This window comes from Anarrhichthys ocellatus, unplaced genomic scaffold, assembly GCF_004355925.1.
Source record: "Anarrhichthys ocellatus isolate YVR2014 unplaced genomic scaffold, GSC_Weel_1.0 scaffold30, whole genome shotgun sequence".
Classification (NCBI taxonomy): Eukaryota; Metazoa; Chordata; class Actinopteri; order Perciformes; family Anarhichadidae; genus Anarrhichthys; species Anarrhichthys ocellatus.
The window spans coordinates 206141-223848 of NW_022280060.1; the positions used below are offsets into that span (position 1 = coordinate 206141).

General features: G+C 41.3%; 1 protein-coding gene across 3 annotated transcripts in view; it reads right to left on the reverse strand.

Moving 5' to 3' along the window:
• Positions 1-17708, reverse strand: part of negr1 (neuronal growth regulator 1) — a 126647-nt gene that overhangs the window by 64203 nt on the left and 44736 nt on the right. For all 3 annotated transcript variants that reach the window (XM_031864007.1, XM_031864008.1, XM_031864009.1), the window contains exon 3: positions 4914-5039. In XM_031864007.1, the coding sequence (XP_031719867.1) occupies positions 4914-5039 (126 nt within the window). The remainder of the gene's footprint in view (positions 1-4913; positions 5040-17708) is intronic.

Sequence of the window (17708 nt, forward strand, 5' to 3'; positions counted from 1 at the left end):
TGGAGTAGAAGCTGCAGGATCGCATTGACACACACAAACTTGGCAGCTTCCTATTAATTATTTTCAACCGCTGACTGCTGCGGCACTGGAACAGTCGGGGGGTACAATCCTTGCTCAAGGGCACATCAACAATGGTTAATAAGGGTAGTGAGAGCATGAGACATTCACTTTGCACATCCAGATTTCACCAGCTGATACGGGGGCTCCAGCGGGCTTTCCAGTCATGAGCGACCTTATCACGCAGCAATCACCCCAAACTCCCGAGGACTTCACTGCCAAGCACAATTTTGACATGGGTAATTAAACTGTTCCACAAAACAGCAATGCGTCTTTAAGCCAAATGAGCCCCAGACACATGCTGACACCGTTGCTGCTCCTAGTAGCATGTCAACAAAGATGATCTGTGTGTTACAAGTACTTGCATCTCTCTGACTGAAGACTATTCATTGACTTTATGTATATGCGCATACACTGAGCCAAATTATTCTCTCAATAAACAGTTTCTGGCCACACTTCACTGGATGCACAAAGTTTATTCCTAGTTGGCAGTTTGCTGCTTGGCAGGAAGTGGGGGGAGAAGGGGAAAGAAAATGCAAACACAAAAGAGTCAGAGTGGGAATAGGAACTTGACAGTCAGTCAGGGCAATTTATCATCCTGTCAAACTTCACTGACTGCTGCAGCAGAGCTATCCACGGAGCAAAAAATGCCCACCTCCACCCCAAAAATGGCTGACTGTTGAAGAGAGTGAGGCTGGCAAACAAAACCTGTCAAGTAGATATGTTTGTCACTTTACAGCCATTTCACCTGCTTGGCCTCATGTCAATGAAGGCAATTGCTGCAAAGAAAATAGCCCAAATCATGTGCTGGAAGTGTACGGATACCATCAGATTCGTGAAACAAAAAGCATGGTTTCGATATAAACTCACAATACAAAAAGTTTGACTTGAAGATACACCATGAAATTTGAAAAATGTGTTTTTCTATTCTTGATACTATAGTTTGTCTCATACGTTGTGTTGAAAATGCATCTATACTATTTTAAATGAATTACTAAATCACCTTTATAGATCCTTCGATAGTAGATCCTTCGATAGATCTACTGAGAGAGCTCAACACGCTAAAAAAGACAAAAACACAAGCAAATGAAAAAAAAAGCATCTTCACTCCTTTGACGACACATAGACAGCATTAGGTATAATGAAAACGTCTGCAAATAGATATAAAACACAAAGGGTCTATAATAAGTTCCCTGGGAATTTCCATGGTGTTCAAATTGAAGTATTTGTGTATTTGCTTGTATTTTATGTATAAGCAGCAACTTTCTTTATGATGTGTAAATTGTCAAAGTTTCAGTTTAAGTTAATCTTCATTTGAGGAGAAGAAAGTATGAACTTGTTTGGACCAACAGTCTCCAAACTTTAGTCGGCCACAAACTTCAATTTCCAAAGCAAATGTGGTAATAACCAGTTATCATATGTTTTTCCCCCAAAACTCTCCATCTGTAAAAAGTTTAGTTCGGTTTCATCATTTTCTTGAGAGGACTGCTGTTGTGACTGTTTACAGCCTGTTGGCATTTTTCAAATCCTGAGAAGCCACATGCATTTGTTTTTGCTTTGTGTTATTGCTAGTTTAAGTAGTTCAGCTGGTGTTTGCATGTCTGTTTTTATTAAATGGGACATTCATAACTGACATGAATATTTCCATACGCTTTGACTGCACACTCAGGTATCCTGTGCACTGGCTGGAGCAGACTGTTCTGCATATCCAACAGATTTTAATTGAATTCCATCGATAGGTAATTAGCCTATTACAACCTTTCAGTTGTACCACGTCCTCTGGACGAATGGCCCTTACTACAATAACCGACTCAAAGATCCCATGGCAAATGGCTTCCTTTCTGATGTGCTGGGAGACAGTCTGTGATTACATTTCGTCCCGGGTCCTTTCATTTGACCAGCATATCATTTCTTCCCCGGCATACATCAAAGCGGGGACACTTCAAAGTAGAATGAGTGACTGCCACTCGGACTCTGAGGATGGCTCTTTTGATCATCTTCTGAAAAGTCCCCTAACGCAATCAGGGTAAGCACACCAGAGAGGAGGATTTGACAGCCATAAGATAAATGCAGTCATCCTCACCGCTATCAGATAAGCGCAGCACGCTCTAATCCATTAATATGAAAATGAGGGAGGACTAGAAGTGGCTGGGTGGGGGTTTTGCAGCAACAGTTAAATGCTTTGGAATGAGTTTTCAAAGGGACGATTCAGTATTCAAAGCACTTAATGGTGTTAGGTGGCTCTGACTATAGGAGCCACCTAAATAAATTACAATGACAATAAAAAAGTCTCTGTTAATGCACCTTAAATGCCAAAGCAAATAGGAGGTTCCCCTGCAGTGATGAGAGATGATTTTTTTTATACTAGAAATACTCAATTCACATCAGCATGGAACATTCTAGGAGATATTTTACATTTTTGAAGACTAATACCGATGCAACAGATTTTCCCAGGATACATGTATTGACTCTTAAAACGGGATCTCTTTTTCATTTGCTGATTTCATTACTTGAGGTAAAACCCTATGGGGGTCCTTTAGATAAGGTCATTAACACTCTGCCATGCTGGCGGGCAGAAACTAAGCCATTCAGCTAGCTCATAGATGTATTAATACAGACTTCTAATGTGTGGCTAATTTCATGTGAAATGATCTTCTGGCCATTTGTCCTCATGCCAGACACACGAGTAGTCCACGGAGCTCACAAAGTTTGTCCTTTTTTTAAATTGAATTATTTTTTAATCATGACTTCTTTTGAAAAAGTGCACATGGATTTGTTAAATATCTTGTGGTGCAATGATTCAGGAAACTCATGAAATATGTTTGTCCAGTGTTATTTTCTTATGCAGTGAGCCTGAGGCCAAATGTGGTCGGTAAAGTTTTTGCATGTGTTATTGAAAACATATTCACATGTCTAATACTTTATAAGTGTTAGACATGTGAATATGTGAGTTAACGCGTGTTGAGTAACTCTCTTGAGTAGGGATGGGTATCGTTAGGATTTTTATAGTACTAGTACTATTATCAATACTGCTTATCGGTTCGGTTCCTTATTGACACTCTTATCGGTTCTTTTTGATTGTTTTGTGAGAAAAAAAAGACAATTAATTAAAAAATAATCAACATTGCTTCATTATTCATACGTTAACAAATAGTCTTTCTTGAACGGCAACAGCCGAAATGTTTTAATTACTCACTATTGTTGACTATACTATTTCAGCGACATCAACAAATGTAAGAGTATATTTGGAGTTGAGAGCCTTGGTCATGTCCCCACAGTAAAGAAACAATTATTGTTAAGGTGTGTTGGCTGGAGTGGTAGTGGGACTAGCAGCTGCAAAATAATTTAGAACACTAACTTATAACAACACAGCTGCTCCCCTTATTAAGAACTATGTATCAAACAACTCAATATACACTGACAGACTTATTAGTTGTTACCTAAATCCCTTTTGAGTCCACTGTTGAGAAGGGGTGCAGGCCTTTAACAATAAACGGGATAACAGCCCTATGACACTCGTTCACCCTCTCCTGTGTCATCGTCCCTGTAGCTGCTCGCATAGAGGGACTGGGGCTGGGACTGGTGGTGGTAGACTCATTAGCAAAACTCATGGCATCGCTAACGTTGCCTGCAGTGGACGAGGATGGACGGCTGCTAAACAAACAGTAGAAAACTGTGCATGTCCGCACATTCATGTTCTGCTTGTTGGCCTAATATATTTGATAAACTGCTGCTATTACCTCGCTTACATTTGAGGATGTTATTGCATTTGTGACAGTGACAGTTCTCAGCATCTACGGTACTTGAGTAGAAGAATCTTTTTGTTTCTCTCTGCCATGACGTGTGTCTCGCGCTGTACTGAGCCGGAGTCGGTGTGAAGCACGACACCGCCGCTCGTGCAAAGAAACAGAGAGAGGAGGTTTGCAACACTGCTTTTTCTCACCCCGTACCGTAACTTGTGAAGTACCGATAACGGAACCGTTAACTCCTGAGCTTACCGATACTCTGGGTATTTACTACTGTCTCATCGGTTCCCGTTTAGAACCGGTAACGGGGGGGGGGGGCATCCCTACTCTTGAGTTACGCAAACAGAATGTACGTTAGCCTTCCATATTAGATTCAATGTTATAAGTAGACTACAATTATCATAACAAAACGGGCTCCCTCGTGTGGCTCAAAGGTGTACTGCAGATACAAAAGTTAAATAAAAGAACATGGAAGAAATTCAGCAATTTATAGACCCTAAAAAAAATCTCCTGCGACCCACCTGCGGGTCCTGACCCTGTGTCTGGAAAGGACTGCTGTATCTGACCGAGTTTTGAAATATCAGTCACCTTCACAGGGCGCAGCTGCTGCGATGCGGCCGCCAGAGCTGATCGCAGCCCCTCTAAAATGTCCGAACCAAACAAATGGCCTACTGATGTAAACAAGTAATTCCCTCATCTTACCATTGCATCTCGCCAGGTGTTTAGAGATAAGGTGAGTCTGTCGGTTAGTGGGTGGAAATTATTTCATGACTGATTCAAAGAAAAACAATGAATCGTTTATTGCATCTGTCCTTAAATACAACATAATTGCAGGAGCTGAATATGATCTCAGGTCTCCCTGTCTCCATGACACTGTATGTTTACTTGAATATATTATACATCTATCTCCCTCCTTCAGCCATGAATCTATCCAACCACATCTATTTATTGCTTCATCCCATCCCCCCTTCATCTGCAACATACCTACCAGTCCTCTCTCGTCCTCAGTCCATCACCTATTGATCCTGTCCACTCTTCCTCGTTTCCTCTCTCAATTCAGCCATCCACCCATTCATTAGCATAGGCATGTGAGAGGTGAAGTGAACTCACCTAATGGGGTTATGTGTCTCCAGGAAATGCTTGGCTCGGGTTTCCCACTGGCTGTACAGATGAGCGACACATTGCTGCCCTCGTTTACCGTGATGTCAGAGGAAATGTCATATATCTTGGGAGGAACTAGGAAGAGAGAAAAACAAGACAGACACAAAATTAGCATTTCAAATCTGCAACCCCTGGCTCATTCAGCAACATCACCTGTATGTGATATTACATTTGACAGTAAGGTATGGTGGATGTCCGGTGAGAACTGTTTTGTGCAAGGAGATACAGCACATGCTATACCCAAATGACCCCTCGCTTTGGGTAACATCACACCAGCCACCTTGTCTTCAGACTCCGTGATTCAGTTTGACATTGCCATCTTGTAAAACATTCTCCGTTGGGGTGTTTTAACCCACCTTGTTAACATACAAGGACTACCGACTGGGGTCCCAGAGGACCCCAAGAATACACTACTGTAAGAAACAACCATCAAAGCGCAATGTTAACTTAGTTCTTCCCAAAGGATTATGAGTCATGTAATGTAATTCCATCTGAGGAAATAAACGTTAGTTAATTAGCATATTGCAATAATTGTGTATTGTGAATTATCTCTGTCTCCTTCAAAATGACCCCTCTGATAGTGTGTGATACACTAATCAGGACCAACGGGAAATATTTGATCTATCTATTCATTTTGACCAATTAACACTGCATCGGCTAAAATTAGGTGCTGTTGACTGAGGTCACAATACATTGGTATTTAAAATTATGATTTAAAAAGCAATAATTAAAACACAAATAGAAAACAATGACATGAAGTCATTAGGAACAAGCTGAATGAGTCATGAACAATTGGAATGATAGAATAAAGCACCTGTGAGATTGAGACCTATGATGAATTATAGACTATAGATTTAAATTGGGCCCTCTATTGGTTGCCAACATGTCAGCTGACTTAGCTTGATAGCAAACGTTAGCTATGGCAGTAAAGCTGGGCTTCTGTTCAGCAGTCTGTCTGCTCACAGGGCCTTTCTTTTAAAACCAGTTTGTCATGGGCATGATTCATTTGTGTTTATAGTTAGACACGTAAAGATATCATGAGCAATGTTTAATATTTCGTGACAAAGCTTGGCACGTTACTGGAAAGTTAGTTCCACCCACAAAGGCCTCGATTTCTCAAACCGCTATTCACAAGAACAAAAACCAGAGCGGTTTGAATCACTCACGTGGGCAGTGATTCATAGGTCTGGTACCAGGCTTCACTTTAGGCAGTGTGAAAAGCTGTGCATCATAAATCCACCAAGTCCTTTAAAAGCATATTTCTGAAAAAGAAAAGTGAAGTTCCTTTCTACTGGGGGGCAGCTCATCAACAGTCCCTGCTGGACATCACTTACAAACATAATTGACAAGTTTCTGAGCACCTAAATCCTCTTGAAGATTGGATGTTAAAAGCTTCGGTATTTAGGCTGCCCCGAACACACGCAGGCACACGTGCAGCCACCCACAAAGGCATTTAAACACAATTTAACTGAGCACACATTCAGGCACATGGCTGTACGTGCACACACATACAGGCTTATAAAACACTATTTTAATCTGCAAGATTTGAATCTCTTGAGGAAGCGTTTCTGCACTGGACTGTGCTATACTGTAATGGCTTCTCAGTCGTCTGGGGCTTCCAACCATTCCACCCCTCTGATCCCTCCTGATGCCTGCTAAAAAAACACACGAACAAAAGAAAAGTTGATTCAACAATTTCCAGAGTTCCTCTTAAGACCCGCCAACACTTTTTTTGAGTCACATGTTCTCTTTTGTCATTGAGCCTTGACACCCTCCTCTTCACTCTATTATAAGCAACAATACAGAGGCTGTGGCTAAGAACACACAGCCTGAATAATGACAACATCCACCATATGCTTTTTACTCATATAGATTCACTTTACTCTTCTTGTCTACCCGCCGAAAATATTGTACAATAGTGTTAAAATAAATACATAAACTAGACTGAAAATAATGATCTGTGGTGTGGACCCACTACTCATTATATGCATGCCCATAAACACTGCCCCATATTCTGCATGCAATGCCTATATGAGCACTAATTTGTATATAAGGAGCAAGTAGCCTCCACTTAAATAAATGATGGCGCATCATTAAAAGCATCAACACTCATATAACCGGAACCTTTATGGTGCAAGGAAAAGAAAACAGCTATGACTCACAAACGGTAGCACCCTATGGCCTGTTTAGACCCAGCCGCACACGGGCTCAGCCCTCAATGACATGAGGGACAATCACTGGAGCTTTCTGTTTTGCGGGGGGGAATAGGCGTCATTTTTGATCAACAGATCTGGATCTAAATGAGATGAAAGTGGCGGACCTTCAGTGGGAGAGGACCGGAGGCGATGTTGAATCTAGGTTATTGCTTGTCAGACTGCTGTGTTTACTTGCTGTAGGACCCCACTGTTGACACGTCTCCTCAGTGTCTGATAGCACAAAATTGAAAATGTTGGGGTTGTCTACTGATCCTATCTCTCCCAGGCAGGGACTGAGAGGTTTTCAAAGGTTCAGATGAAGAGCCCTCAGTTTTCCAGCTCAAACCTACTGTAGCTCAGTTGCTTAACTGTATGACACTGTTTGCTCCAGCAGAGAATAACAAAAAGTCATGGAAACAATAAAAAAATCAATAGAAGTCAGTCAAACTTTAGACACGTGGGAATGTCTGTGAAGAACAGAACAGTCATTTATTCAGCAGACAACAAGCCGTGCTTTTGTTTCATGTCTTTAAAAACCATTGTAGTTTGAGACCATCAAACAGTTCAAACCTATGGCAACAAAAACTGCTTCAAGAAGTGAGGGCGTGGTCACACTTTAATCATCCCATCATGCCGGGACGCATTAGCTGTTAAGTCCGTATGCTCCGAGATCGGATCTTGCTCGCATTGGGATCGGATCGGCCAGACCAGAGGTGGCCGAGGTGGCTCGGCTCGCATTGAGTTCGGATCTCAGTGAGGTGTGGACAGCATGTGGGCAATCATTAAATCTAGCCCCACCACATGGGAGGTGTTCTCTCGAGCGACAGCTTTGGGAAGAGAGGAGCAAAACTGGGGCTGGAGCACAGCTGAGACCTGGTGTCTGAGTTGGTTCAGTTACTACTGATGAAAACCAAAAATATCTTGTTTTTACTGCTTCAAAACAAAAGCTTTTCGATAACAAAATAAAAGGGGGGACTTTTATTGTGTGGAATTTATAGGAAAATGTTTTTATCATCAAATTAGCAGAGCTTTGTAAGCGGCTATTCTTCAATAGAACAAGTCTAGTAATACTGCATGGAGGAGTAGCAAAAATAACAAAGAGATGAAATGTGTTCATCCAACGTTTCACAGCTGCTCCTTTGACCACATAATGTATCTGATCGTGTTGTTGACGACTTGCATGTGTCCTAGATCTAAATGGACTGCTTCCTGTTACATATGAAGAATGTATTGTTATGTGGGGGGGGTGGTGAATGAGTGCTAGAGGGACCTCGGACACAGCTAATGCATAAACAAAATATGATTCTGACATCTGTTGTCCCTCATTAAGAATAAAACAAACATCCTAAACAAGATCTTATATAAGTGAGAGTCTTGTTGCTAGGTTACAGTGCTGAGACATTGCCAGCATTGATGTTGAGGGGCCACAATATGGACGCTTGATATTTAGGGTTTTTTCTATTTGGCAATAAGACATTTCTAATGAGAAAATCAAGTTACCAAGTGGCTGCAGAAGTGTTGGCTCTTATTGATAAAAGGTATTACTGTATTACTATTATAATTGTTGATGTCACACACAAATTATGAATATCTATGTGTGTTTGTGTGTGTCAGTGGCGTGAATAGTATTGTTCCATTCAGTTGACAAACTATCTCCTCGGTTACTGTTTGTGACTACAAGCGACCTCTTGGTAAGGCGAGGGTAGAGGAAGACTGTGGTCATGTCTGAGGAGGAAGTTATTCACGTGGATGTTAGTTCCTGCTGTAAAATCCAATTTAGACACTGTTGAGGGCATTCCTATTTCTTGGTTGCCACATTGCCTTGAAATCCTGAAAAGACCATAACCATCATTTTATTTTTTTTGAGAGTGCATCTCTCTGAGTGCCATATTTGATCCTTTTTAAACCTCCTCCTACTCTTGAAACATCAGAAACGGACGTAACTGTGCTGCCCCTCGTACAGCAGATCATTATAACCCAATCTCTCAATACCTAGACACACAGCTTGTCGTTTTATTCGGGTGCTAATTCATTAACGATGCTATGATTGTCGTGTTTGCCCATTCCTCTCTAATTTTCCCTTCTCCAGCCCTGCGGGAGGTGCTGAGAGTGAGCTGCCACAGCTGATCTGGCATCTTCCTCCTGGCAGACACCTCGGGTGAATAAATAAGCCTATAATGACGCCACCTTGAATTACCGAAATGCTTACAGCTGCACTATTAAAATGCAGGGGTTTTCTTCTGAGGCTGCAAAGTGGGATGCACACCATTGGGCCCTTCTATGAATTCTGACAAGTCTCTCCAGAATGACTTCTGCTACCAAATTGCAGGACCCCATTACTGGCTAAACCTACTGCCATCCAGCTTCCCAATTAGAGCACAGAGGGGAAGCCCGGCCACTTGTTGTAATGGATGGCAGTGCGGGCGGCGAGGAGGTAGGGGAGTCAGAGAGAGCTGAGAGGGAGGGAGAGAAAGGGAGAGAAATTCTTCCCGCTTCATTTTCTGTAATTCAAATCCTTAATTTGTCCACCGTCATCCTACACACAGAAATGGACGAAGGTGCTGTTACTGCCACGAGCATCTCCTGTCCAAACACAATACAATATCTTATTAAAATCAGATGCTTGCTGATCTGAGGACTGATCATGTTTAATCAACAACATGAAGCACTTTGAAATTGGATTAGGGACAGATTTCAGTTTTAATTTTCAGCTTTGCTTGATACAGTGAACAAATCCTGAGGCGATCTTCGAATGGCTCCCTGCAATTCTAAACTAACCAAGTCCAAAGCTTCCCAAAGCCGCAGGTTGTTTGATATGACATTGATATCGATGGATCATACTATAAACCTGTAAAATATACATGTGTTTGCAGGGCGTAATATAAACCTCAGTAATGAGACAGTTCCTACACAGCTATTCCTAAAGGTTTTCAATTCCCTTCCCTCACTGCAGGCAGCGAGATAGAACCAACTTCCAGCCCGTTAATTAGTTGTCAGACAGGGAAACTAAACATAAACAGTGACAGATTATATTACTCAAAGGGATTACCTACCTTTGCAGTGTCATAAATCAGGCACAGATCATTTGTAGTACTTAACTTTGGAAAAAGTTCCTCCGAGTAGAAAGAGAAATCTGTCATTATTAGCAAGAACACAGAACCGTAGGGTCTGGAAAAACCATGGCCCTCCAATTTAGCAATTTTTAGAGTAAAGATGGCTGACTTTGTCCCTGAGGCTTAGCCAGATGAATAATATGAATCTTTCAAAAATCTTCAATAGGGATGCACAGACAGATACGGACAGCGGGTATCTGTCCGATACTGTGCTCATGTACTCATACAACTACTCCAATACAACCACACCCGATACCACTTTGTGCACTGTTGTGTACACATGCAGCCACTTTCTCAATAAGTCTCAGTGCATCAATTAGTTTAACTGTGAGGATTGACGTTAGCGACAACATTGTCCCGGGCTCACTTCTGGTGGCCTGACCACCTCAGATTTGAATGTTAAAATGTCAACAACAGCATCATGCTGTAAATTTAACTTACTGAAAATAAAGCGTGTTTTCAAAGTCATTGGTAGCACTGTTATGTCTTATTTAGAACTTATATAGGTACTTGTATTAAAAATATATGTGGGCCTAATTATGAAGGAAAAGGTAGATTTTTTGGATAAACATGCCAATGTGCCGGCAGTGTGTGCTTTCAAATAAAGAACATCCAGCAGTTGACTCCCAGCCCGTGAACCTTGAAAGTCACTCTAGCTTTACCTCCAATATCACCTGCTGCTCTCTCATACCATTATTAAACATATCAATCTCAATCATTTCCAACAGAACAACACACACAACCATACGCCAATAATAAAAAGCAATAAAAATGTTCAGAAAAAAGGGATGTTTTCTTTTTCTTTCCATCTATTTGAGCCCAGCAGCAATAGAGGACGTGGACTAAGTGCTGGAATGGCAGGGCCAAGAAATAAAACCTCATCAGCCTTTATTGCTTGTCTGGTTTTGGCATCTCTTCATATTCTCAGATCTCCTTGTGGCTAAAATGTTGGGTAGATTAATAAAGAATTGAGATGCGAGGAGTTGCAGCAGACAGCAAACTGCGAAAGACACAAATAGATTCCCAGCAAGTGCACATTAGCTGATGAACATTATTCCATAATGGTATCATTATCTATGATGAATCCAGTGATTTGCCCTATTAATGTACTGCAGGAATTTGCCAGAGGGTCCACTGATAGTGTGTGATAGCGTATGAATGTATGGTGATAACTGTGTATCAGTTTCAACTTCAACAGATCAGAGATTGGTGTTTTTGATATAACAATTTGTCTTATAAAGTGTTGTGTTTAACATGGGATTCCTCTGTAATACATTTTTTTTTTCATGTCGGTGGGACCTAGTTGGTATTCTTCATCCATAAGCGCACCTAACTGTATCAGTGTAAATGCACCTGGCATAAATTGTTACTGTTAAAATCTGCACATTACTTTAGCTGTAACCCTGGAGTTGTAGTCTACTCTCGGTTTATGGCCCACTTTTTATTTTGTTTTTGCTTCAAGGCAGCATTCTTGCCTCCGACTGAAACAGAAATGACCCCAATGCCGTGGTAACAACAATGTACTGGTGAGGTGATGATAGCTTGGAGGAATAAAAAAAAAAAAAAAGGCTTTGGACAATTCAACACCGAGCCTCCAAGATGTCCCCTGCAATGTACAGACGTCAGAGTAATGGAGACCATTTTTCAGCCAACGTCATGTTTACGTCACGATGTTAGGTAGAGACGAAACAAAGAAAAAGTCTGGAGGCATATACAAATCACATCAGAGTAGTGGCTAAAGTTACTCGACACTACTTTAACGGGAGGGGAGCAGATGGAAGATCTGGAGACTAGCTCGCTAACAAGTTAGCTAGCTAACCATCCAGCCAGCTAGCTAACAAGCTAGCTAGCTAACCAGCCAGCCTGCTGGTTAATGTCAACTTTCTCAAGTAACACTCGCGGTCCCGTAAAGTGATTTGACTGTACACATTGTGAAAAACTCGTATTCTTTTTCAATCATTATAAAAAACAAGCCACCCAAACTTGCTAGACAGTGTTACCCAACATGTGCAGTGAGTTATTCTGCCTCCAATTATGCAAAAAATATATCACCATGTTTACTAACAAAAAAAGGGGTCAGTCTTGAAACGGTTCTCACCATGTCCAAGTTCTTGGTTTATTTGGTGGAACAGCCTCTGTTGTCAGCTGTTTCATGTTGTATGTGTAAGTACTGGTCATGATAATTGTCTGTAAGTCGTTTCATTTGCAGATAGTGAGTTGATCAGGCTGAACATTAAGCGTGCTGGAAACAAGCTCCTTGCAGAAATCCAAGAAAACTATGAACAGCCTTTCTGCTCAACTTGTAATTAACCATTCGTTTATGATAATATTCCTGTCATGACCTAATGGTGCAAAAATAACATGCTTCCGCAAATGTCACAACCGATACATATGATGAGTAATTGCCAATGAAGTTAACGATGCAGAAAGCGTGATTATGGAGAGCTTGTTACCAATTTCATGCACTTCTGGGGGATTCATGAATTAAGGGAAATCAATTGATGAAAATGAACTTTTCGAAATACCTTGTGAGAGGCAATTAATCTTCAATGGCCGAGCTGCACTGGGCATGTAATTCAAAGATAAGCTATCACCCACTCATTGAAATAGTTTCTAATTTATTCATGCTAATCAGTGTCTTTCAGCCTCAGCATCTTGCTTATGATAAACAAAGTTCCCCAGCATGGGCCACTCTGCTTTTGCTTTCAAAGATGATCACTAGTTTTTTCAATTAGCTGCGTGGCAACAAAGTCTTTGATTAGCGCTGCCATGCACAAGGCTCATTTCAAATAGTTTATTGTAAAACACTGAGACTGTCAGAGGGCAAGCTGCTTTCCAACAACCAAATATCAGCCGGTGACCAAACGACCGTTGCTATTGGTGATCCTCCGTGCATCTCAGCGTGTTTCTGTGTGTGTGTGTGTGTGTGGGTGCGCGAAATGGATGATCTGATGTGAGGACACAAAGCTCTGTCTCCATCTGTCATTGAGCCTTGATACGACGATAAAAGTCAAAGTTCAAACTTTAGAACCCGGGTTGTGATTAATGGGGAGAGAGCAGTTGGCAGCTAACAGACCAGTCATAGGGAAGGAGCTTGGCTCAGCGACGCTTTAGATTAGCCGTTTACTGACTCTTTGCTCATCAAGTTGCCGTACAAAAGGCTTTTGCCGCCACTGTTAGTGTAGTCATTATCAAAATGAAGGGTCAAAATTGAAGATCAATTTTAACGGTCTAACCACAGCAGATCAAGGACAGTTTTTATCTACAGTATAACCGAATTAATCACTTGATGTACAAAATGATCATCCCTATATATTAACTTGCATTTGCATTTTCAGACATTGAAAACCTTTTTGCGGCACAGAAACTGTCAACTGCCGTACTTCTCAAAGTGTCCTTGATAGTTATGAGTGTCTTTTAAAATATCGGAGTTTGGGATTTGTCGGGGACCCGTTATCATCGGAGTAAAGTGCAATTCCCTGTCTTTTTTTTTTCATCCATTTGTAATAACAAAGCTATTCCCTTGAAATAATATTGTGTCCTCAGGTAGGCTAAGATTTCAGGAAGAGCATGTGGGAAGTTTTGTGGCAAAAGGGTGTAAACACATTCATTCATTGTTTGTCAAACTCTCTCTTCCTCTATCTCTCTCTGTCCTGATTTATTTCCCTCATTGGTGAGTCGTATAAGTCCATGATGAATAGCACTGACTGCCAAACAATTCAAGGTCCAAGTGCTGAAAAGGATTAGTGATTAGTGATTCTCAGAGGGTGTGTGCAAGTACGTGTGCGGTATGTGCACACCCACAACTATTGACTGCTTTTTTTTCCCCTGATGTGCCCCTCTGGGCTGGAGGGAGAAGATTCGGACGAAACAACATGAAGATGATACGGGGAAATTCATACCCACTGAGAGCTTTGGAAAGGCCAAAGTCATGACCATTCAATAAATTGCTCATTATTAAAAACCCTGAGCTTGTACTTTGCAGGATACAGATGTCCGTTCTTGCGGTTTGTTTTACGGTGTTACTCTAGACTGGAGCACTGATTGTCCAAATAATGATGTCTATACAGAACATCAGTGATCATTTTAAATGAGAAGGTCTCTTATCTGCTTTGCCTGGTCATTGTGCCTTTGATGATACACCCTCTGACACTCTATAAATAAAGCTGACCATTGGATTCTCTAACGAAGCGGGAGGGCTTCTGCTACTGCAGCCTAATACAGCCACAAGTCAAGGAAGCCCACTGATGGAGGAAATCTCTCACTGCTCTTTAATTGCACTTTGGGCACCGGATGAATTTCAGGGATGAGACAGGCGGGCAGCACCCCCACTGCTGGTGGTCAGTCCGCATTCAGGGTGATGTATGCAACAGGGCTGTATAGGGCCAGGGAGCGCAGCCTGTGATATTTATCTGCCCAATTAAGGCCAGTGTATCCCTGAGACGCCTGCCAATGTGTCACCCCCAGCACATCTGTTTCACAGCTATCTTGTCGATGAAGGTGCTATTGTATGATAAACATCGCAGAGAGGGCCGTGCTCGGATCCCAACAGCAGTGAGAGAACCTATTTCTCTGTTGTGATTTACACCTCCGAGGACCAACTGTTAAGCACCAGAAAAGCCACGGCCTAACGCCACTGGTGGGTGAAAATTTAGATTATTTTCACACACTCACAGTGTGATTGTTCCATCTTCTATGGCGTGTCCCAGAGTGGCCTGCATGTCCAGAATGCAATAAAAATGGCCTCGGAAAGTAAATACTGTGTATTAAATTGTCTCTGCATAACACACCACCATTTACAAAAGAAGAAGGGCTAAAGAAAGCTTTCGCTCATGTCCACCCGCCTTCTCCTTCATACTTCACACTTTTCAGTTCAGATTTCAGCTGTCAAAAGGAACACCTACACGCAGTTAGATTAATATAGGCCTACAGGAAGGAAGATTAAGACATTTGTGCCGGCAATTAATGCTTGCAGATAGTTTACGGATAGATGATACTGATGAAAGCAAGCAATCAGGGCTAATATCAGACTACGACTGCAACTAGTCATTATTTTCATTATTGGTCGATTGCTTAATCCTTTGGACAAAACAGGAATATGCCACAACACAGTCTAAATTAAGTTTTACAGAGTCTGAGTTTTGTTTGGCCAACAGCCCAAAACCTAAATATATATATATATATATATATATATATTTTTTTTTATCATTGTTAAATAAACAGCAAATATTGACATTTGGAATCAAAACAGAGGCTTGAGCCAGTGATATTTAGGCATTTCAGGTTAAACATAAGAACGACTGATTATCAATAGTTGCATGGAAGCAAGCCTGGTGAGTAGTGTCATCAGCCTGGTTCCACATGTCTGTCCACGTCTAATATTACTACGATTACTGTATTTGAGAAAATCTAACCGGCCTGGCTTTGAACTCACTGTCAAAAAAAAAAGACCAATCAGCACTTTGTAGGTGGAAATTAGAACAACATGAACAATATGTCGGGCTGAATAATGACATAATAATACAATGGCAATCCAGTGTGATTATCAGGCTGGTGTGGTACGACTATGTTGTTGTAATGATGGAAAAGATGCTGTGGAGATGAAATTGCTGACTTTAAGACTGTTTTGTATGCCTCTGGTAAGGTTTTGTTTTATTTTCTACTATGTTATTCGACATCTGTGCATGCTGACACCTGTAATACAGCATGGCCCATCGGTGAATTCACTTGGCTTATCATCACAATATAAAAACGCCGCGTTTCACTTAATATATACTGCAGTGAGTGACAACAGAGATGGACATGTCCTGCCCAATCATCTAGTGTTATCCATCAGCACAGGCATGTGGAGAGTACATTGGAAAAGGAAGCATAATTAAAATGGGACAGTTTCCAAGAGATTTCCCAGGGAGCAAGTCTTCATTTTTTCTGCTTTGCACAAACCCCATTACTGCAATCTGAAGCTCATTTTGATGTACGATTGTAAACACGCATCTCAAAGTACACAGAGTACAAAAGCATCACTATGAGTAAAGTAGGTCCAAAATCATCATGCGGAGAGAGCAATCAAGCGTTCCATAATGGGTCCCTCTGAATCTGAGATGAAGAAAACTCTGACATTTTGAGCTACGCGGGTTAAAGGAAATGTGGTGGAATAAATGTGCAGCAGTGAGAGTGTAACAGTCTAGCTTTATGTTCAGCTGTGTTACCTGGAGAGACGACTCCTAGTGCGCAAATAAAGATGCCTTAGTTACTCTCCACTCATGGTGTAGCGGCTCCCTCTCTGGAGAAGAGAGAAGTGAGAGCTGAGTGGCTGACCTTTGTCCTTACTCATTTTAATTAATCATGGCTAATATCCGCCATTTCCATGATGAGGACTCACATTAGTGCACAAACACACAATCACCTGCCCACAAGTGCATGAAGAAGCACACATGTAATGTTGCACGCACCCGCAAACACATAATGGAGAAAAGAGATTTACAGGTCCTAAGACAGGGATTCACAAACTCACACACAACAATGATTAGTGGCTAACTAAATGTCAGGGGCCATAAAGGCAAATCTGTTCCTTTAGACACACTCATATTCCTCTCAACACTTTCCCTGCAATATTCATGGCAGGCCGCATTGTTTTAATGCATTAGTATTCCACTGAGACTCTTGATACAGTTATTCCAGCTGGGGACAGTAACACCAATTCACGAGCCTCTTCTCACAGCACTTACAACACACACAGTCATTAGGTGCTATCGCTTACAGCGTAGTCACAGTGTGTTTTTTCTTTACTTTGATAACAACCAAGTGTCCATTTTTACAAATACTGCAGTAGATCAGTGAAAACTAGGGAAAGCTCCATAACCTCATAATCATTATCTGTTTTTTCACTAATATTTACAGTGAAAGGTGTTTAATTGTAGCTGTAATGCACGTTTAGGCATATGTTTCAATTGGAATTATTTTGACTGATATTGTGATTTTTATTTTGTGTTATTTCTTTGTTTTAATTGTGTTATTGTTATGAAGATCCATACAAAACAAAGTCTGTCTGTAGAATACGATGTGTAGTCCAGGACATCTTTACTTTTCACTGTAGCTGGATTCTCATGATCTCACGAGAATCCATCATCTCAGGCTTCATGTTATGCCTTTGTGCCCGCTGAGCCGGAGCACGGACCGATCATTGGCCTGTGAGGAGCTGCATTGTGTGTGTATTCACATTTAACCAATACGGCCTCTCCTGTGATTTGAAAATAGCACTAGGCCATATTGTGATTTCGATAAAATGTAGTGTAATTGTGCATCCCTACGAGTGTAGAGCGATGGCATGAAGAATGTTGAGCTTTTAGTTTACAATTGGTCTCAAATATTGATGAAGTTCAAATGCTTAACGACTATAACATTTGTGGTATCCTCTCCACACCGCTTTACAAATG